At 38.1% G+C, this 23477-nt stretch overlaps 1 protein-coding gene across 1 annotated transcript; it reads right to left on the bottom strand.

Moving 5' to 3' along the window:
- Positions 1-279: 279 nt before the first annotated feature.
- LOC143263421 (uncharacterized) lies at positions 280-3714 on the bottom strand (the record flags this gene model as incomplete). Its single annotated transcript, XM_076528406.1, has 3 exons — positions 1581-3714; positions 1114-1502; positions 280-469 (listed from the first exon to the last, which is right to left on the bottom strand). Coding segments are annotated over exons 1-3 (2713 nt in total), but the record flags the coding sequence as incomplete, so codon positions are not given.
- Positions 3715-23477: the final 19763 nt, after the last annotated feature.

The following is a 23477-nucleotide window of genomic DNA, read 5'->3' as shown; positions in this document are numbered from 1 at the left end:
ATCGCAAGTATGTGAACCTAACTCATTTGTTTCGCATGGATTTGAAGCTAAACCTTCTGCACAGGCATTGATTTGAAGCTAAATCATTTGTTTCGCATGGATTTGAAGCTAAACCTTCTACATCGCATTGATTTGAAGCTAAATCATGTGTGTTGAGGACTCATCAGATGGATGACGGAGATCCTCTGAATATTGCACTTGGTGCCGACTACCTCGAAGGACCACCCACTGTAGTGGGACTATTTGTAACGCGCAACCTAACCGTTACGCGGATCTCACTATGTGTTCTGTTCTGTTCTGTTTGAAGTTGTCTGTCTATCGCTCTAAGACTGTTCTGTCTGTCTGTACTCTCTGTCTGTTCTGTGCGTCTAAGAGTGTTCTGTGTTGTAAGAATGTTCTGTTTACTTCTGAGACTGTTCTGAGACTGTTCTGAGACTGTTCTGTTCTTCTTCTGAGAGTGTTCTGTGCTCTAGAGGACCGGAGTCATGTCTCATATCACCTCGGTCCTCCCTACTTCTCTTAACCTAGGGTGGGCGGCAAGGAATTACGGTCCAATCACTGCAATCCCAAATCCAGGAGACTGCCCCAAAACGGTGGGCCGGGAGTTAGGAGGGAGAGTGACAAAATAACTCCTGCGAGACATCCCGCGCTGATGGGCCTACGTGCCCGAACAATGCCAGACCCAACCGTCATTGACTGGACCGTAATCAAGGACCAGGAGACGTTATGACGGTGCCACATGTGCCCGGGAACGGCCCGGGACAGACCCATACCGTCCGGGTACCCAAGCACATGGCCCCTGCCATAAATCCTGGCCACTTGGCCCTAACATACCGCCCACCTTGAACATGCATCGCATGTTCAACTATGTCTATATTTTATAACCCATATAAGTGTAAGCTTATGATATGATTACAATCTACGTATTCTGTGCGAATATTACAATATTTACAATGATCGAGATTTACACTATACATAGTTGCGCTACACCTCGTGTGACATTTCTAAGTGATCTAACGGTATTATACACAATTTTGTCACGGGTCGTTTAATTGTTCCGGTTGACGTTCTGACTGTTGCGACACGAATCACTCCATCTGTACCAGGGTGTACCTGAACGATTCTTCCCATGCTCCACTGTAACGGGGGTAGACTGTCCTCCTTGATGATGACCAAGGAATCCACGGCTAATTTCGACGTGGTGGAATGCTGCCATTTGTGTCGTTGCTGCAACTGTTGTATACATTCCCGCTGCCACCTTTGCCAGAAATGCTGGACCATTTGCTGGATTAGCTGGTATCTGTTAAGTCGAGTGACCTTGATATCTCGTAGGTCATGAGATGGCAGTGTTGTAAGGGCAGTACCAATTAAAAAATGCCCAGGAGTCAAAGGGTTTAGGTCTGTGGGATTTGAGGATAATGGTGAAAGTGGACGTGAATTTAAACAGGATTCTATTTGCGTCAGTAACGTATATAGCTCTTCGAACGTGAGCCTCTGATCTCCTATAACGCGTGTGAGGTGGTATTTAGTAGGCGGATTGCTCGTGTGTACCTTCTACAATGCGCGACATATGCCCTAACGTCTCATATTCTGACATGAATTCTGTATACTGCTGTCTTTTGGTCGTAGTCTATGGGTGCGTTGGATAGTCTTCCGCCCACCCTGAGTAGTCCGCCATTGTCCAGAAGTACATTTAGGGACCGTAGCGCACTGGAATTTGGAAGTGCTTGTTGCGTTTGTACTAATCTGATCTCTGTCGAAAATGCCTCCCTTTGCGCAAGTAATTCCAAACGTGTTCTCGCTGCATTGATTTCTATTGTTTGGGGTTAGTTCCTCTATGTCCCAAAACCTCTCTAATTGAGATTGCAGGTCATTGAGTGTGGCTAAACAACACATATTGTTTTGTGGTAATTTCTTATCTGCCCAGGTAGGAGTGCCTCCCAAAACCCAACCGAGTTGGGTCTTTTGCAAGAGCAGGTTGGAAGTTGATTTGTGTTGACCGACACATAGCAATGTCCAAAATAGACCTGCTCCAATGATCATATCTATTGGCCGTTGTAAATGGAATTCTGGATCGGCTAGCTCTATGTGACTTGGAATTTCTATTTTTTCTCTATGTATCTGAAAATTGGGCATGTCTGACGTGATGGTTTCTATTGATAGGCATTGTACCGTGTGTTGAGATTTATTATATCGCGAATGAATTGTTAATGTTGCTCTACCTTCTATGGAATTTACTGCCCTTCCTAATCCTGTCACTGTTGAACTTATTGCAGTCGGTTTGATGCCGAGTCGTTGGCAAAATGCCGTGGTTATAAAATTTGCTTGAGATCCCGAATCTAATAATACCCTGCATTTATGTGACTGACCACCCTTGTCCTTGACATAAACTATTGCTGTCGATAATACGGCATGCCCTATTGTATTTGCTACGTTAGCTGTGAGTACTGGGGGTTCTCGCGAATCTGATTCTCCTGTATCCGCGTAGCCTTCTTCTGCGCGTTTGAATTCTGGATTATGTAATAAGGAATGATGCTTCCTTCCACACTGTTTGCAATGACTCCGTGTACACGCCCGTACCCGATGTCCCGATGACAAACAATTGAAGCACAGCCGGGCTTCTTGCACTATCTTTGTTTTTGTATTTAAATCGCTGTTCTTAAATTTGTCACAGTTATATATCGCGTGATTGGCCTTACATGCGGGGCACCCGGCTGAGTTAACTACATGCGAAGCTATGTAGTTGTAACGAGGGTTATTGTTTGTTCCTCGAGGTCGCTGGTCGACCCTGGGTGCAGCTATCTGAACACTGACCGCGATATTTGCTAAATATTTGGAACGTTCTTCTATAAACGCAGAGAATTGACCAAATGTAGGCATTTCCGACTGAGATATTATTCTCTTATCCCATTCTCTCATGGACACTTGACCTAACTTTCTGGACAATAATGGAACTAACATGGTATCCCAAGTTTCAACCGATTCACCCAAAGACATTAACGCTATTCTATGATTTGTAGCTTCGTCCAGAAATTCCCGCAATGTGATGTCTGATTCCCTTTGAATGGATTTTAAATCAAGTAATGAATTTACATGGTGCCGCTTGAGACTTGTGGAATCTTCATATCGCGACTTGAGTAATTCCCATGCATGTCTGTAATTTGTTCCGGACACGCCTAACGCTTGAATCACACGAGCCGCTACCCCCTTGAGTGAGGTGTTTAAATAATGGAACCGTTGTATGTCTGTTAATGAATTATTCTCGTGAATCACTGATGTAAATGTGTCTTTAAATTTCACCCAATCACTGTAATTGCCATCAAAGGAAGGCAGTTGCAGTGTCGGTAATCTAATGTTTATTGCGGTATCTGCAGTCTGCGCGGATATCGGGCTGTTCGTGGTTATCCTACTCTGTTCCGGAGTGGCACGGGCAATGACTATTTCAACTTGATCTATCAGATCAAAATACGCCGTCTCGAATTCTTCGCGCTCGATCGCGTGCGCTGCTTCGGCGTCCGTTCCAGCTACGAGTATTTCGATTCTCGTTTGAATTCTATTAAAATTGTCAAGGAGACATACATTTGCTTCTAACCGTTTCTTAAGAGAGCCCACCGAAGTCGTGGTCGCGAATTTGCAAATAAATGTCTTAAACCGCGTGAGTGCAGCCTTGACCGTTCCGCGCTCGATCATCAACGGTTTGAGATCTTCCGCCATAGTGATTTACTGACGCAAATGGGACTATAAAGGTACTTATCACTTGGGCTGGGATACTTGGTACTGCTGTCGATGCCTGTTGGCTGCACTGGGATGCTGCGTTGTTCTGCAATGATGTTGAGCTGCTGCGTGATTGTCCTGCTGTGGTGCTGGACTTCTGTGGTGTTGCACTGCTCTGAAGCTATATGCACTGCCTTCTCTGGATGCTGTAGCCTCCGGAAGAAACTTCTCGTCACTGAGCTCCTGAGATTCCTGATTGAAGCCAGGTGTTGGTGCTCTCGTGATACCCTGTGCTGCGTGGCTGTAGCCTCTGATGATCTGTCACTTTGTCTATGCGTTCTTAGATCCGGCTCGAAGGACCAAATGCTGCGTGGCTGTAGCCTCCGATGATCTGTCACTTCGTCTGTGCGTTCTTATATCCGGCTCGAAGGACCAAATGTTGAGGACTCATCAGATGGATGACGGAGATCCTCTGAATATTGCACTTGGTGCCGACTACCTCGAAGGACCACCCACTGTAGTGGGACTATTTGTAACGCGCAACCTAACCGTTACGCGGATCTCACTATGTGTTCTGTTCTGTTCTGTTTGAAGTTGTCTGTCTATCGCTCTAAGACTGTTCTGTCTGTCTGTACTCTCTGTCTGTTCTGTGCGTCTAAGAGTGTTCTGTGTTGTAAGAATGTTCTGTTTACTTCTGAGACTGTTCTGAGACTGTTCTGAGACTGTTCTGTTCTTCTTCTGAGAGTGTTCTGTGCTCTAGAGGACCGGAGTCATGTCTCATATCACCTCGGTCCTCCCTACTTCTCTTAACCTAGGGTGGGCGGCAAGGAATTACGGTCCAATCACTGCAATCCCAAATCCAGGAGACTGCCCCAAAACGGTGGGCCGGGAGTTAGGAGGGAGAGTGACAAAATAACTCCTGCGAGACATCCCGCGCTGATGGGCCTACGTGCCCGAACAATGCCAGACCCAACCGTCATTGACTGGACCGTAATCAAGGACCAGGAGACGTTATGACGGTGCCACATGTGCCCGGGAACGGCCCGGGACAGACCCATACCGTCCGGGTACCCAAGCACATGGCCCCTGCCATAAATCCTGGCCACTTGGCCCTAACAATGTGTTTCGCTTGGATTTGAAGCTAAATCTTCTGCATCGCATTGATTTGAAGCAAAATCATGTGTTTTGCATGGATTTGATGCTAACTCGTTTGCTTCCCCTGCATTTGAAGCTATATCAGTTATATCGCAAGTATCTGATGCTAAATCATTTGTTTGGAATGCATTTGAAGCTATATCACTTATATCGCAAGTATCTGAATCTAAATCATTTGTTTCGCATGGATTTGAATCTAAACCTTCTACATCGCATTGATTTGAAGCTAAATCATGAGATTCGCTTGTATTTGAAGCTAACTGGTTTGCTTCGGCTGCATTTGAAGCTATATCGCTTATATCTCAATTGTTTGAAGCTAAATCATTTGTTTCGCATGGATTTGAAGCTAAACCTTCTGCACAGGCATTGATTTGATGCTAAATCGTGTGCTTTGCATGGATTTGATGCTAACTCGTTAGTTTCGACGGCATTTGAAGCTATATCACTTATATCGCAAGTATCTGAAACTAAATTATTTTTTTTCGCATGGATTTGAAGCTAAGCCTTCTACTTCGTATCGATTTGAAGTTTAATGATATCTATCGCATGGATTTTGAAGATAAGGCGTTTGATTCGTCAGCATTTGAAGCTATATCACTTATATCTCAATTGTTTGAAGTCAAATCATTTGTTTCGCATGGATTTCAAGCTAAACCTTCTGCACAGGCATTGATTTGAAGCTAAATCGTGTGTTTTGCATGGATTTTATGTTAACTCGTTAGTTTCGACGGCATTTGAAGCTATATCACTTATATCGCAAGTATCTGAATCTAAATCATTTGTTTCGCATTGATTTGAAGCTAAGCCTTCTACTTCGTATCGATTTGAAGTTAAATGATATGTATCGCATGGATTTTGAAGCTAACTCGTTTGATTCGTCAGCATTTGAAGCTATATCACTTATATCCCAATTGTTTGAAGCTAAATCATTTGTTTCGCATAGATTTGAACCTAAACCTTCTAGATCGCATTGATTTGAAGCTAAATCATCTGATTCGCTTGTGATTGAAGCTAACTGGTTTGCTTCGGCTGCATTTAAAGCTATATCACTTATATCTCAATTGTTTGAAGCTAAATCATTTGTTTCGCATGGATTTGAAGCTAAACCTTCTGCACAGGCATTGATTTGAAGCTGAATCATGTGCTTCGCATGGATTTGAAGCTACCTCGTTTGATTCGTCTTCATTTGAAGCAATGTCACTTATATCTCAAGTGTTTGAAGCTAAATCATTTGTTTCGCATGGATTTGAAGCTAAACCTTCTACATCCCATTGATTTGCTGCTAAATCATGTGTTTCGCATGGATTTGACTCTAACTTGTTTGTTTCGTCTGCATTTGAAGCCATATCACTTATATTCCAGGCGTTTGAAACGAAATCATTTGTTTCGCATGGATTTGAAGCTAAACCTTCTACACCGCATTGATTTGCTGCTAAATCATGTGCATCGCATTGATTTTGAAGCTAACTCGTTTGATTCGTCTGCATTTGAAGCAATATCAATTATATGCCAAGTGCTTGAAGCTAAATCATTTATTTCGCATGGATTTGAAGCTATACCTTCTACATAGCATTGATTTGAAGCTAACTCATGTCTTTCGCTTGAATATAAAGCTAACTTGTTTGTTTCGTCTGCATTTGAAGCTATATCACTTATATCGCTAGTATCTGAAGCCAAATCATTTGTTTCGCATTGATTTGATGCTAAACCTTCTAAATCGCATTGATTTGAATCTAAATCATGTGATTCGCTTGGAGTCGAAGCTAACACTTTTGTTTCGTCTGCGTTTGAAGCATTGTCACTTATATCGCAGGTATATGAAGCTAAATCATTGGTTTCGCATGGATTTGAAGCTACACCTTATACATAGCATTGATTTGAAGCTAAATCATGTGTTTCGCTTGGATATGAAGCGAACTCGTTTGTTACGTCTGCATTTGAAGCTATATCACGTACAGCCCTAGTGTTTGAAGCAAAATCATTTATTTCGAATGTATGTGAAGCTAAACCTTCTACATCGCATTGATTTGCTGCTGAATCACTTGCTTCGCATGTATTTGAGGCTATCTCGTTAGTTTCGCCTGCATTTTGAGTTATATCGCAAGTATCTGATGCTAGATCATTTGTTTCGAATCGATTTGAAGCTAAACCTTCTACATGGCATTGATTTGAAGCTAAATCATGTGATTCGCTTGGATTTGAAGCTAAATCTTCTCCATCGCATTGATTTCAAGTTAAATCATGTATTTTGCATGGATTTGATGCTAACTCGTTTGTTTCCCCTGCATTTGAAGCTATATCAGTTATATCGCAAGTATCTGATGCTAAGTCATTTGTTTTGCATGGAGTTGAATCTACATCTTCTACTTCGCATTGATTTGAAGATAAATCATTTGTGTCGCATGGATTTGAAACTAAACCTTCTACATAGCTTTGATTTGAAGCATAATCATGTGTTTCGCATGGATTTGAAGCTAATTCGCTTGTTGCGCATGCAGTTCAATCTAAATAACGTATATCACAAGTATTTGTAGCTAAACCATTTGATTCGCGTGGATTTGATGCTAATCCTTCTACATCGAATTGATTTGAAGCTAAGTCATGTGTTTCGCATGGATGTGAAGCTAACTCGTTTTGTTGCGCATGCAGTTGAACCTAAATAACGTATATCACAAGTATTTGTAGCTAAACCACTTATTTCGCATGGATTTAATACTAATCCTTCTACTTCGAATTGATTTGAAGCTAAATCATGTGTTTCGCATGGAATTGAAGATAACTGGTTTGTTTCGTCTGCATTTGAAGCTATGTCACTTATATCGCAACTATCTGAAGCTAAATCATTGATTTCGCATGGATTTGAAGCTAAGCCTTCTACTTCGTATCGATTTGCAGTTAAATGATATGTATCGCATGGATTTTGAAGCTAACTCGTTTGATTCGCCAGCATTTGAAGCTATATCACTTATATCCCAATTGTTTGAAGCTAAATAATTTGTTTCGCATGGATTTGAAGCTAAACCTTCTACATCGCATTGATTTGAAGCTAAATCATGTGTTTCGTCTGCATTTGAAGCTATATCACTTACATCGCAAGTATCTGAAACAAAGTCATTTGCTTCGCATGGATTTGAAGCTAAACCTACTACATCGCATTGATTTAAAGCTAAATCATGTGTTTCGCTTATATTTGAAGCTAAACCATCTGCATCGCATTGATTTGAAGCTAAATCATGTGTTTTGCATGGATTTGAAGCTAAACCTTCTACATCGCATAGATTTGAAGCAAACTCGTTTTTCCCCTTCATTTGAAGCTATATCACTTATATCGCAAGTATGTGAACTTAACTCATTTGTTTCGCATGGATTTGAAGCTAAACCTTCTGCACAGGCATTGATTTGAAGCTAAATCATTTGTTTCGCATGGATTTGAAGCTAAACCTTCTACATCGCATTGATTTGAAGCTAAATCATGTGTTTCGCTTGGATTTGAAGCTAAATCTTCTGCATCGCATTGATTTGAAGCAAAATCATGTGTTTTGCATGGATTTGATGCTAACTCGTTTGCTTCCCCTGCATTTGAAGCTATATCAGTTATATCGCAAGTATCTGATGCTAAATCATTTGTTTGGAATGCATTTGAAGCTATATCAATTATATCGCAAGTATCTGAATCTAAATCATTTGTTTCGCATGGATTTGAATCTAAACCTTCTACATCGCATTGATTTGAAGCTAAATCATGAGATTCGCTTGTATTTGAAGCTAACTGGTTTGCTTCGGCTGCATTTGAAGCTATATCGCTTATATCTCAATTGTTTGAAGCTAAATCATTTGTTTCGCATGGATTTGAAGCTATACCTTCTGCACAGGCATTGATTTGATGCTAAATCGTGTGCTTTGCATGGATTTGATGCTAACTCGTTAGTTTCGACGGCATTTGAAGCTATATCACTTATATCGCAAGTATCTGAAACTAAATTATTTTTTTTCGCATGGATTTGAAGCTAAGCCTTCTACTTCGTATCGATTTGAAGTTTAATGATATCTATCGCATGGATTTTGAAGATAAGGCGTTTGATTCGTCAGCATTTGAAGCTATATCACTTATATCTCAATTGTTTGAAGTCAAATCATTTGTTTCGCATGGATTTGAAGCTAAACCTTCTGCACAGGCATTGATTTGAAGCTAAATCGTGTGTTTTGCATGGATTTTATGTTAACTCGTTAGTTTCGACGGCATTTGAAGCTATATCACTTATATCGCAAGTATCTGAATCTAAATCATTTGTTTCGCATTGATTTGAAGCTAAGCCTTCTACTTCGTATCGATTTGAAGTTAAATGATATGTATCGCATGGATTTTGAAGCTAACTCGTTTGATTCGTCAGCATTTGAAGCTATATCACTTATATCCCAATTGTTTGAAGCTAAATCATTTGTTTCGCATAGATTTGAACCTAAACCTTCTAGATCGCATTGATTTGAAGCTAAATCATCTGATTCGCTTGTGATTGAAGCTAACTGGTTTGCTTCGGCTGCATTTAAAGCTATATCACTTATATCTCAATTGTTTGAAGCTAAATCATCTGTTTCGCATGGATTTGAAGCTAAACCTTCTGCACAGGCATTGATTTGAAGCTGAATCATGTGTTTTGCATGGATTTGATGCTAACTCGTTAGTGTCGACGGCTTTTGAAGCTATATCAATTATATCGCAAGTATCTGAATCTAAATCATTTGTTTCGCATGGATTTGAAGCTAAGCCTTCTATTTCGTGTCGATTTGAAGTTAAATGATATGTATCGCATGGATTTTGAAGCTAACTCGTTTGATTCGTCAGCATTTGAAGCTATATCACTTATATCCCAATTGTTTGAAGCTAAATCATTTGTTTCGCAAAGATTTGAACCTAAACCTTCTAGATCGCATTGATTTGAAGCTAAATCATCTGATTCGCTTGTGATTGAAGCTAACTGGTTTGCTTCGGCTGCATTTAAAGCTATATCACTTATATCTCAATTGTTTGAAGCTAAATCATTTGTTTCGCATGGATTTGAAGCTAAACCTTCTGCACAGGCATTGATTTGAAGCTGAATCATGTGTTTTGCATGGATTTGATGCTAACTCGTTAGTGTCGACGGCCTTTGAAGCTATATCAATTATATCGCAAGTATCTGAATCTAAATCATTTGTTTCGCATGGATTTGAAGCTAAGCCTTCTATTTCGTGTCGATTTGAAGTTAAATGATATGTATCGCATGGATTTTGAAGCTAACTCGTTTGATTCGTCAGCATTTGAAGCTATATCACTTATATCCCAATTGTTTGAAGCTAAATCATTTGTTTCGCATGGATTTGAATCTAAACCTTCAACTTCGCATTGATTTGAAGCTAAATCATGTGATTCGCTTGGATTTGAAGCTAACTCGTTTGCTTCGGCTGCATTTGAAGCTATATCACTTATATCTCAATTGTTTGAAGCTAAATCATTTGTTTCGCATGGATTTGAAGCTAAACCTTCTGCATCGCATTGATTTGAAGCTAAATCATGTGTTTTGCATGGATTTGATGCTAACTCGTTCGTTTCCCCTGCATTTGAAGCAATATCAATTATACCCCATGTGTTTGAAGCTAAATCATTTGTTTCGCGTGTATTTGAAGGCAAACCTTATACATCGCATTGATTTGAAGCTAAATCATGTGTTTCGCTTGGATATGAAGCGAAATCGTTTGTTTCGTCTGCATTTGAAGCTATATCACTTATATCGCAAGTATCTGAAGCTGAATCATTGCTTTCGCATGGATTTGAAGCTAAACCTTCCACATCCCATAGATTTGAAGCTAGCTCGATTTCTTCGTCTGCATTTGAAGCTATATCACTTACATCGCAAAGTATCTGAAGCTAAATCATTAGTTTCGCATGGATTTGAAGCTAAGCCTTCTACTTCGCACTGATTTGAAGCCAGATCATTTGTTTCGCTTGGATGTGAAGCTATCTCGTTTGTTTCGTCTGCATCTGAAGCTATATCACTTATATCGCAAGTATCTGAACCTAAGTCATTTGGTTCGCATGGATTTGAAGCTAAACCTTCTACATCGCATTGATTTGAAGCTAAATCATGTGTTTCGCTTGGATTTGAAGCTAAATCTTCTACATCGCATGGATTTGCAGCTAAATCATGTGTTTCGCATGGATTTGTAGCTAACTCGTTAGTTTCGAATGCATTTGAAGCTATATCACTTATATCGCAAGTATCTGAATCTAAATCATTTGTTTCGCATGGATTTGAAGCTAAACCTTCTGCACAGGCATTGATTTGAAGCTAAATCATTTGTTTCGCATGGATTTGAAGCTAAGCCTTCTACTTCGTGTCGATTTGAAGTTAAATGATATGTATCTCATGGATTTTGAAGCTAACTCGTTTGATTCGTCAGCATTTGACTCTATATCACTTATATCCCAATTGTTTGAAACTAAATCATTTGTTTCGCATGGATTTGAATCTAAACCTTCTACATCGCATGGATTTGCAGCTAAGTCATGTGTTTCGCATGGATTTGTAGCTAACTCGTTAGTATCGAATGGATTTGAAGCTATATCACTTATATCGCAAGTATCTGAATCTAAATCATTTGTTTACGCATGGATTTGAAGCTAAGCCTTCTACTTCATTTCGATTTGAAGATAAATGATATGTATCGCATGGATTTTGAAGCTAACTCGTTCGTTTCCCCTGCATTTGAAGCTATATCAATTATACCCCATGTGTTTGAAGCTAAATCATTTGTTTCGCGTGTATTTGAAGGCAAACCTTATACATCGCATTGATTTGAAGCTAAATCATGTGTTTTGCATGGATTTGATGCTAACTCGTTTGTTTCCCCTGCATTTGAAGCTATATCACTTATATCGCAAGTATCTGAATCTAAATCATTTGTTTCGCATGTATTTGAAGCTAAACCTTCTACAACGCATTGATTTCAAGCTAAATCATGTGATTTGCTTGGACTTGAAGCTAACGCGTTTGTTTCGTCTGCATTTGGAGAAATATCACTTATATCTCAAGTGTTTGAAGCTAAATCATTTGTTTCGCATGGATTTGAAGCTAAGCCGTATACTCCGTTTCGATTTGAAGCTAAATGTAATGTATCGCATGGATTTGAAGCTAACTCGTTTGATTCGTCTGCATTTGAAGCTATATAACTCATATCCCAAGTGATTGAAAATAAATCATTGGTTTAGTATGGATTTGAATCTAAACCATCTACATCGCACTGATTTGCGGCTAAATCATGTGTCTCGCATGGATTTGAAGCTAACTCGTTTGATTCGTTTGCATTTAAAGCTATATCACTTATATCCGAAGTGTGTGAAGCTCAATCATTTGTTTCGCATGGATTTGAAGCTAAACCTTCTACATCGCAATGATTTGAAGCTAAATCATTTGTTTCGCTTGGATATGAAGCTATCTTGTTTGTTTCGTCTGCATTTGAAGCTATATCACTTATATCGTCATTATCTGAATCTCGATCTTTTGTATCGCTTGGATTTGTAGCTAAACCTTCTAAATCGCATTGATTTGAATCCAAATCATGTGATTCGCATGAATTTGAAGCTAACTCGTTTGTTTCGTCTGCGTTTGAAGCTATATCACTCATATCCCAAGTGTTTGAAGCTAATTCATTTGTGTAGCATGGATTTGAAGCTAAACCTTCTACATAGCATTGATTTGAAGCTAAATCATTTGTTTCGCATGGATTTGAAGCTAAGCCTTCTACTTCGCATTGATTTGAAGCTACATCATGTGATTCGCTTGGATTTAAAGCTAACTCGTTTGTTTCGTCTGCATTAGAGGCTATGTCACTTATATCGCAAGTATCTGAAGGTAAATCATTGGTTTCGCATGGATTTGAAGCTAAACCTTCTACGTCGCATTGATTTGCTGCTAAATCATGTGTTTCGCATGGATTTGAAGCTAATTCGTTCGTTGCGCATGCAGTTGAATCTAAATAACGTATATCACAAGTATTTGTAGCTAAACCATTTCTTTCGCATGGATTTAATGTTAATCCTTCTACTTCGTATTGATTTGAAGCTAAACCATTTGTTTCGCATGGATTCGAAAATCAGCCTTCTACTGCGCATTTATTTGAAGCTGAATCATGTGTTTCGTATGAACTTCAAGCTAACTCGTTTGTTTCAAATGCAGTTGAAGCGAAATCATATATATCACAAGTATTTGATGCTGGACCATTTGTTTCGCATGAATATTAAGCTAAACCATGTTTTTCAAATGAATTTGAAGCAAAATCATGAGTTTCGCATGGATTCGAAGCTAACTCGTTTGTTTGGCCTGCGTTTGAAGCTACATCATGTATATCAGAATTATTTAAATCTAAACTATTTGTTTCGCATGGATTCGAAGATAACTCGTTTGTTTCGCATGTCGTTGAAGCTAAATCATGTATATCACATGTATTTGAAGATAAACCACTTGATTCGCATGGATTTGACGCTGAGCCATCTACTTCGCATTGATTTGCAGCTGAATCATGTGTTTCGCATAGACTTGAAGCTTATTCGATTGTTTCGCATGCAGCTGAAGCTGTGTCACCTATATCCCAAGTGTTTGAAGCTCAATCATTCGTTTCGCATGGTTTTGAAGCTAAACCTTCTAAATCGTATTAATTCGAAGCTAAATCAAGTGATTCACTTGGATTTGAAGCTAACTCGTTCGTTTCGTCTGCATTTGAAGCTTTATCACTTATATCGCAAGTATCTGAATCTAAATCATTTGTTTCGCATGAATTTGAAGCTAAGCCTTCTACTTCGTATAGATTTGAAGTTAAATCATGTGTTTCGCTTGGATTTGAAGCTAAACCTTCTGCATCGCATTGATTTGAAGCTAAATCATGTGTTTTGCATGGATTTGATGCTAACTCGTTTGTTTCGCCTGCATTTGAAGCTATATCACTTATATCGCAAGTATCTGAATCTAAATCATTTGTTTCTCATGAATTTGAAGCTAAACCTTCTACAACGCATTGATTTCAAGCTAAATCATGTGATTTGCTTGGATTTGATGCTAACTCGTTTGTTTCGTCTGCATTTGAAGAAATATCAGTTATATCGCAAGTATCTGATGCTAAATCATTTATTTCGCACGGATTAGAATATAAATCATCTACATCGCATGGATTTGCAGCTAAATCATATGTTTCGCAAGAATTTGCAGCTAACTCGTTAGTTTCGCCTGCATTTGAAGCTATATAACTTATATCTCAAGTATCTGAATCTAGATCATTTGTTTCGCATGGATTTGAAGCTAAGCCTTCTACTTCGTATCGATTTCAAGCTAAATCATGTGTTTCGCATGGATTTGAAACTAAACCTCCTGCATCGCATTGATTTGAAGCTTAATCATGTGTTTTGCATGGATTTGATGCTAAGCCTTCTACTTCGCATTGTTTTGAAGCTACATCATTTGATTCGCTTGGATTTAAAGCTAACGCGTTTGTTTCGTCTGCATTAGAAGCTATGTCACTTATATCGCAAGTATCTGAAGCTAAATCATTTGTTTCGCATGAATTTGAAGCTAAGCCTTCTACTTCGTATAGATTTGAAGTTAAATGACATGTATCACATGGATTTTGAAGCTAACTCGTTTGATTCGTCTGCATTTGAAGCTATATCACTTATATCCCAACTGTTTGAAGCTAAATCATTTGTTACGCATTGATTTGAAACTAAATCATGTGATTTGCTTGGATTTGAAGCTAACTCGTTTGTTTCGTCTGCATTTGAAGAAATACCACTTATATCTCAAGTGTTTGAAGCTAAACCATTTGTTTCGCATGGATTTGAAGCTAAGCCTTCTACTTTGTATCGATTTGAAGCTAAATGAAATGTGTCGCATGGATTTGAACTATCTCGTATGATTCGTCTGCATTTAAAGCTATATCACTTATATCCCAAGTGTTTGAAACTAAATCATTTGTTTCGCATGGATTTGAAGCTAAATCTTCTACATCGCATTGATTTGAAGCTAAATCATGTGTTTCGCTTGGATTTGAAGCTAAACCTTCTGCATCGCATTGATTTGAAGCTAAATCATGTGTTTTGCATGGATTTGATGCTAACTCGTTTGTTTCCCCTGCATTTGAAGCTATATCACTTATATCGCAAGTATCTGAATCTAAATCATTTGTTTCGCATGAATTTGAAGCTAAGCCTTCTACTTCGTATAGATTTGAAGTTACATCATGTGTTTCGCTTGGATTTGAAGCTAACTCGTTTGATTCGTCAGCATTTGAAGCTATATCACTTATATCGCAAGTATCTGAATCTAAATCATTTGTTTCGCATGAATTTGAAGCTAAGCCTTCTACTTCGTATAGATTTGAAGTTAAATCATGTGTTTCGCTTGGATTTGATGCTAACTCGTTTGATTCCCCTGCATTTGAAGCTATATCACTTATATCGCAAGTATCTGAATCTAAATCATTTGTTTCGCATGAATTTGAAGCTAAACCTTCTACAACGCATTGATTTCAAGCTAAATCATGTGATTTGCTTGGATTTGAAGCTAACGCGTTTGTGTCGTCTGCATTTGGAGAAATATCACTTATATCTCAAGTGTTTGAAGCTAAATCATTTGTTTCGCATGGATTTGAAGCTAAGCCTTATACTTCGTATCGATTTGAAGCTAAATGAAATGTATCGCATGGATTTGAAGCTAACTCGTTTGATTCGTCTGCAATTGAAGCTATATAACTCATATCCCAAGTGATTGAAAATAAATCATTGGTTTAGCATGGATTTGAAGCTAAATCATCTACATCGCATTGATTTGCAGCTAAATCATGTGTCTCGCATGGATTTGAAGCTAACTCGTTTGATTCGTCTGCATTTAAAGATATATCATTTATGTCCCAATTGTATGAAGCTAAATCATTTGTTTCGCATGGATTTGTAGCTAAGCCTTCTACATCGCATTGATTTGCTTCTAAATCACGTGTTTCGCATGGATTTTATGCTAAACCTTCTACATCGCATGGATTTGAAGCTGAACCTTCTACATCGCACTGATTTGAAGCTAAATCACGTGTTTCGCTTGGATACGAAGCTAACCCGTTTGTTTCTCCTGCATTTGAAGCTATATCACTTATATCGCATGTATATGAAGATAAATCATTTATGTCGCATTGCTTTGAAGCTAAGCCTTCTACATCGCATTGATTTGAAGCTAAATTATGTGTTTCGGTTGAATTTGAACCTAATTCGTTTGTTTCGCATGCAGTTGAAGCTAAATCATGTATAAAACAAGTATTTGATTCCATACTATACGTTTCGCATGGATTTGAAACGTAGCCTTCTACTTCGCATTGATTTGAAGATAAATCATGTGTTTCGAATGGATTTGATGCTAATCCTTCTACTTCGTATTGAGTTGTAGCTAAACCATTTGTTTCGCATCGATCCTAAAATCAGGTTTCTACATCGCATTGATTAGAAGCAAAATCATGAGTTTCGAACTGATTTGAAGCTAACTCGTTTGTTTAGAATGCAGTTGAAGCTAAATCATGTATATCACATGTATTTGAGGCTAAACCATTTGAATCGCATGGATTTGAAGCTGAACCTTCTACTTCGCATTGATTTGAAGCTGAATCATTTGTTCCGCATGAATTTGAAGCTAACCCGTTTGTTTCATATGCAGTTGAAGCTAAATGATGTATATCAAAAGTATTTGAAGCTGAACTATTTGTTTCGCATGGATTTGAAGCTAAACCTTCTAAATCGCATTGATTTGAAGCTAAATCATGTGATTCGCTTGGATTTGAAGCTAACTCGTTTGTTTCGTCTGCATTTGAAGCTACGTCACTTATATCGCAAGTATTTGAAGCCAAATCAATTGTGTCGCATGGATTTGAATCAAAACATTCTGCATCTCATTCATTTGAAGCTCAATCACGTGTTCCGCTTGGATTTGAAGCTAAACCTTCTACATCGCATTGATTTGACGCTAAATCATGTGTTTCGCTTGGATTTGAAGCTAACTCGTTTGATTCGTCTGCATTTGAAGCTATATCACTTATAACACAAGTATTTGAAGCTAAATCATTGGTTTCGCATGGATTTGAAGCTAAACCTTCGACATAGCATTGATTTGAAGCTTTATCATGTGTTTTGCATGGATTTGAAGCTAACTCGTTTGTTGCCCCTGCATATGAAGCTATATCACTTATATTGCAAGTATCTGAAGCTAAATCATTTGTCTCGCATGGATTTGAAGCAAAACCTTCTACATCATATTGATTTGAATCTAAATCATGTCTTTCGCTTGTATTTGAAGCTAACTCGTTTGTTTCGTCTGCATTTGAAGCTATGTCACTTATATCGCAAGTATTTGAAGCCCAATCATTTGTGTCGCATGGATTTGAATCTAAACATTCTACATCTCATTGATTTTAAGCTAAATCACGTGTTCCGCTTGGATTTGAAGCTAAACCTTCTACATCGCATTGATTTGCGGCTAAATCATGTGTTTCGCTTGGATACGAAGCTAACCCGTTTGTTTCTCCTGCATTTGAAGCTATATCACTTATATCGCATGTTTATGATGCTAAATCATTTATGTCGCATGGATTTGAAGCTAAACCTTCTACATCGTATTGATTTGAAGCAAAACCTTCTACATTGCATTGATTTAAAGCTAAATCTTCTACATCGCATTGCTTTGAAACTAAGCCTACTACTTCGCATCGATTTGAAGCTTAATCATGTGTTTTGCATGGATTTGAAGCTAAATCGTTTGTTTCGTCTGCATTTGAAGAAGTACCTCTTATATCTCAAGTGTTTGAAGCTAAATCATTTGTTTCGCATGGATTTGATGATAAGCCTTCTACTTCGTATCGATTTGAAGCTAAATGAAATGTATCGCATGGATTTGAAGCTAACTCGTTTGATTCGTCTGCATTTGAAGCTATATCACTTATATCCAAAGTGATTGAAGCTAAATCATTTGTTTCGCATGGATTTGAAGCTAAACCTACTACATCTCATTGATTTGATGCTAAATCATGTGTTTCGCATGGAGTTGAAGCTAAACCATCTACATAGAATTGTTTTGAAGCTTAGTCATGTGTTTTGCATGGGATTGAAGCTAACTCGTTTGTTTCCCCTGCATTTAAAGCTGTATTACTAATAGCGCAAGCATCTGATGCTAAACCATTTCTTTCGCATGGATTTGAAGCTACACCTTCTACATCGCATTGATTTGCAGCTAAATCATGTGTTTCGCTTGGATTTGAAGCTAAACCTTCCACATCGCATTGATTTGAAGCTAAATCATGTGTGTCGCTTGTACTTGAAGCTAACACGATTGTTTCGTCTGCATTGGAAGCTATATCACTTACATCGCAAGTTCCTGTTCTAAATCATGTGTGTCGCTTGGATTTGAAGCTAAATCTTCTACATCGCATTGATTAGCAGCTAAACCATGTGTTTCGCATGGAGTTGAAGCTAAACCTTCTACATAGAATTGTTTAGAAGTTTAGTCATGTGTTTTGCATGGGTTTGAAGCTAACTCATTTGTTTCCCCTGCATTTATAGCTGTATCACTTATATCGCAAGTATCTGGTGCTAAATCATTTGTTTCGCATGGATTTGAACCTACACCTTCTACATCGCATTGATTTGCAGCTAAATCATGTGTTTCGCTTGGATTTGAAGCTAAACCTTCTACATCGCATTGATTTGAAGCTAAATCATGTGTGTCGCTTGTATTTGAAGCTAACTCGATTGTTTCGTCTGCATTGGAAGCGATATCACTTATATCGCAAGTATCTGAAGCTATATCTTTGTGTCGCATGGATTTGAAGCTAAATCTTCTACTTCGCATTGATTTAAAGCTAAGTCGTGTGTATCGCTTGGATTTTGATTCTAACTCGTTTGATTCGTCTGCATTTGAAGCTATGTCATTTATATCGCAACTATCTGATGCTGAATCATTTGTTTCGCATGGATGTGAAGCTACACCATCTACATCGCATTGATAGTCAGCTAAATCAAGCGTTTCGCATGTATTTGGAGCTAACTGATTTGTTTCTCCAGCATTTGAAGCTATATCACTTATACCGCAAGTGCTTGTAGCTAAATCATTTGTTTCGCATGGACTTGAAGCTAAACCTTCTACATCGCATTGATTTGCTGCTAAATCATGTGTTTCGCATGGACTTGAAGCTAACTCGTTTGTTTCTCCTGCATTTGAAGCTATATAGCTTATATTGCATGTATCTGATACTAAATCATTTGTGTCGCATGGATTTGAAGCTAACCCTTCTACATCACATTGATTTGAAGCTACATCATGTGTTTCGCATGGAGTTGAAGCTAACTCGTTTGTTTCGTCCGCATTTGAAGCTATATCACTTATATCGCATGTATCTGTACCTAAATCATTTGTTTCGCTTGGATTTGTAGCTAAGCCTTCTACTTCCAATTGATTTGAAGCTAAATCATTTGCGTCGCATGGATTTGAAACTAAACCTTCTACATCGCATTGATTTGATGCTAAATCATGTGTTAGGCTTGGATATGAAGCTAAGTCGTTTGTTTCGTCTGCATTTGAATCTATATCACTTATATGGCTGAAACTAAATCATTTGTTTCGCATGCATTTGAAGTTAAACCTTCTACATCGCATTGATTTGCTGCTAAATCATGTGTTTCGCATGGATTTGAAGCGTCTGCATTTGAAGCTGTATCACATATATCCCAAGTGTTTGAAGCTAAATCATTTGTTTCGCATGGATTTGAAACTAAACCTTCTAAATCGCATTGATTTGAAGCTACATCATGTGATTCGCTTGGATTTAAAGCTAACTCGTTTGTTTCGTCTGCATTAGAAGCTATGTCACTTATATCGCAAGTATCTGAAGCTAAATCAATGGTTTCGCATGGATTTGAAGCTAAACCTTCTATGTCGCTTTGATTTGCTGCTAAATCATGTGTTTCGCATGGATTTGAAGCTAATTCGTTCGTTGCGCATGCAGTTTAATCTAAATAACGTATATCACAAGTATTTGTAGCTAAACCATTTGTTTCGCATGGATTTAATGTTAATCCTTCTACTTCGTATTGATTTGAAGCTAAACCATTTGTTTCGCATGGATTCGAAAATCAGCCTTCTACTTCGCATTTATTTGAAGCTGAATCATGTGTTTCGTATGAACTTGAAGCTAACTCGTTTGTTTCAAATGCAGTTGAAGCGATATCATGTATATCACAAGTATTTGCTGGAACATTTGTTCCGCATGAATATTAAGCTAAACCATGTTTTTCAAATTAATTTGAAGCTAAATAATGTGTTTCGCATGGATTTGAAGCTAACTCGTTTGTTTCGCATGCAGTTGAAGCTACATCATGTATATCACAGGTATTTGAAGCTAAACCACTTGTTTCGCATGGATTCGAAGACATGCCTTCTACTTCGCATTGATATGAAGCTACATCATGTTTCGCATGGATTTGAAGCTAATTCGTTTGTTTCGCATGCAGTTGAAGCTAAATCATGTATATCACAAGTATTTGAAGCTGAACCATTTGCTTCGCATGAATATTATGCTAAACCATGTGTTTCGAATGAATTTGAAGCTAAATCATGTGTTTCGGATGGATTTGATGATAAAACTCGTTTGTGTCGCCAGCATTTGAAGCTAAATCATGTATATCACAAGTATTTGAAGCGAAACCATTTGTTTCGCCTGGATACGAAGATCAGCCTTCTACTTCGCATTGATGTGAAGCTATATCATATGTTTCGTCTGGATTTGAAGCTAAGCCTTCTACTTCGCTTTGATTTGAAGCTAAATCATATGTTTCGTATGGATTTAGAGCTAACACTTTTGTTTCGCAAGCAGTTGAAGCCAAATCATATATAACACAAATATTTGAAGTTATACCATTTGATTCGCACGGATTAGAAGCTAACCCTTCTACTTCGCATTGATTTGGAGCTAAATCATGTGTTTCGCATGGATTTGAAGCTAACTCGTTTGTCTCGCAAGCTGTTGAGTCTAAATCATGTATATCACAAGTATTTGATGCTCACCAATTTGTTTCGCATGGTTTCGAAGATAAGCGTTCTACTTCGCATTGATTTGAAGCTAAATCATTTGATTCACTTGGATTTGTGGCTAACTCATTTGTTTCGCAAGCATTTGCCAAATCATGTATATCACAAATATTTGAAGCTAAACCATTTGATTCGCATGGATTTGAAACTAAGCTTTCTACTTCGCATTGATATGAACCTAAATCACGTTTTTCTCTTGGATTTGAAGCTAACTCGTTTGTTTCGCATGCAGTTGAAGCTAAATCATGTATGTCACAAGTATTTGAAGCTAAACCATTTGTTTCGCATGGATTCGAAGACATGCCTTCTACTTCGCATTGAAATGAAGCTACATCATGTTTCGCATGAATTTGAAGCTAATTCGTTTGTTTCGCATGCAGTTGAAGCAAAATCATGTATGTCACAAGTATTTGAATCTGAACCATTTGCATCGCATGAATATTATGCTAAACCATGTGTTTCGAATGAATTTGAAGCTAAATCATGTGTTTCGGATGGATTTGATGATAAAACTCGTTTGTGTCGCCTGCATTTGAAGCTAAATCATGTATATCACAAGTATTTGAAGCGAACCCATTTGTTTCGCATGGATTCGAAGATCAGTCTTCTACTTCGCATTGATTTGAAGCTATATCATATGTTTCGTCTGGATTTGAAGCTAAGCCTTCTACTTCGCTTTGATTTGAAGCTAAATCATGTGTTTCGTATGGATTTAGAGCTAACACATTTGTTTCGCACGCAGTTGAAGCCAAATCATGTATAACACAAATATTTGAAGTTAAACCATTTGATTCGCATGGATTTGAAGCTAACCCTCCTACTTCGCATTGATTTGGAGCTATATCATGTGTTTCGCATGGATTTGAAGCTAACTCGTTTGTCTCGCATGCTGTTGAAGTTAAATCATGTATATCACAAGTATTTGATGCTGACCAATTTGTTTCGCATGGTTTCGAAGATCAGCCTTCTACTTCGCAATTGATTTGAAGGTAAATCATGTGTTTCGCATGGATTTGAAGCTAATTCGTTTGTATCGCCTGCTTTTCAAGCTAAATCATGTATATCACAAGTATTTGAAGCTAAGCCATTTGATTCGCATGGATTTGAAGCTAAGCCTTCTACTTCGCAATGATTTGAAGCTAAATCATGTGTTCCGCATGGATTTGAAGCTAACTCGTTTGTTTGGCATGCAGTTGAAGCTAAATCATGTTTAAAACAAGTATTTGAAGCTAAGCTATTCGTTTCGCATGGTTTTGAAACTAAGCCTTCTACTTCGCATTGATTTGAAGCTAAATCTTTTCTTTCGCTTGGATTTGAAGCTGAATCATGTGTTTCGCTTGAATTTGAAGATAGGACGTTTGTTACGCATGCAGTTGAAGCTAAATCATGTATATCACAATTATTTGAAGCTAAACCATTTGTTTCGTATGGATTTGAAGGTACTCCTTCTACTTTGAATTGATCTGAAGCTAAATCACGTGTTCCGCTTGGATTTGAAGCTAAACCTTCTACATCGCATTGATTTGAAGCTAAATCATGTGTTTCGTCTGGATTTGAAGCTAAGCCTTCTACTTCGCTTTGATTTGGAGCTAAATCATGTGTTCCGCATGGATTTGAAGCTAACTCGTTTGTCTCGCATGCTGTTGAAGCTAAATCATGTATATCACAAGTATTTGATGCTCACCAATTTGTTTCGCATGGTTTCGAAGATAAGCGTTCTACTTCGCATTGATTTGAAGCTAAATCATTTGATTCACTTGGATTTGTGGCTAACTCATTTGTTTCGCAAGCATTTGCCAAATCATGTATATCACAAATATTTGAAGCTAAACCATTTGATTCGCATGGATTTGAAACTAAGCTTTCTACTTCGCATTGATATGAACCTAAATCACGTTTTTCTCTTGGATTTGAAGCTAACTCGTTTGTTTCGCATGCAGTTGAAGCTACATCATGTATATCACAGGTATTTGAAGCTAAACCACTTGTTTCGCATGGATTCGAAGACATGCCTTCTACTTCGCATTGATATGAAGCTACATCATGTTTCGCATGGATTTGAAGCTAATTCGTTTGTTTCGCATGCAGTTGAAGCTAAATCATGTATATCACAAGTATTTGAAGCTGAACCATTTGCTTCGCATGAATATTATGCTAAACCATGTGTTTCGAATGAATTTGAAGCTAAATCATGTGTTTCGGATGGATTTGATGATAAAACTCGTTTGTGTCGCCAGCATTTGAAGCTAAATCATGTATATCACAAGTATTTGAAGCGAAACCATTTGTTTCGCCTGGATACGAAGATCAGCCTTCTACTTCGCATTGATTTGAAGCTAAATCATATGTTTCGCATGGATTTGAAGCCAATTCGTTTGTATCGCCTGCATTTGAAGCTAAATCATGTATATCACAAGTATTTGAAGCTAAGCCATTTGTTTCGCATGGATTCGAAAATAAGCCTTC

Source organism: Megalopta genalis, unplaced genomic scaffold, assembly GCF_051020955.1.
Source record: "Megalopta genalis isolate 19385.01 unplaced genomic scaffold, iyMegGena1_principal scaffold0584, whole genome shotgun sequence".
NCBI classification, from domain to species: Eukaryota; Metazoa; Arthropoda; class Insecta; order Hymenoptera; family Halictidae; genus Megalopta; species Megalopta genalis.
Note: the sequence above shows the minus strand (reverse complement) of the source record. Positions and strands in the feature narration are given on the sequence as shown.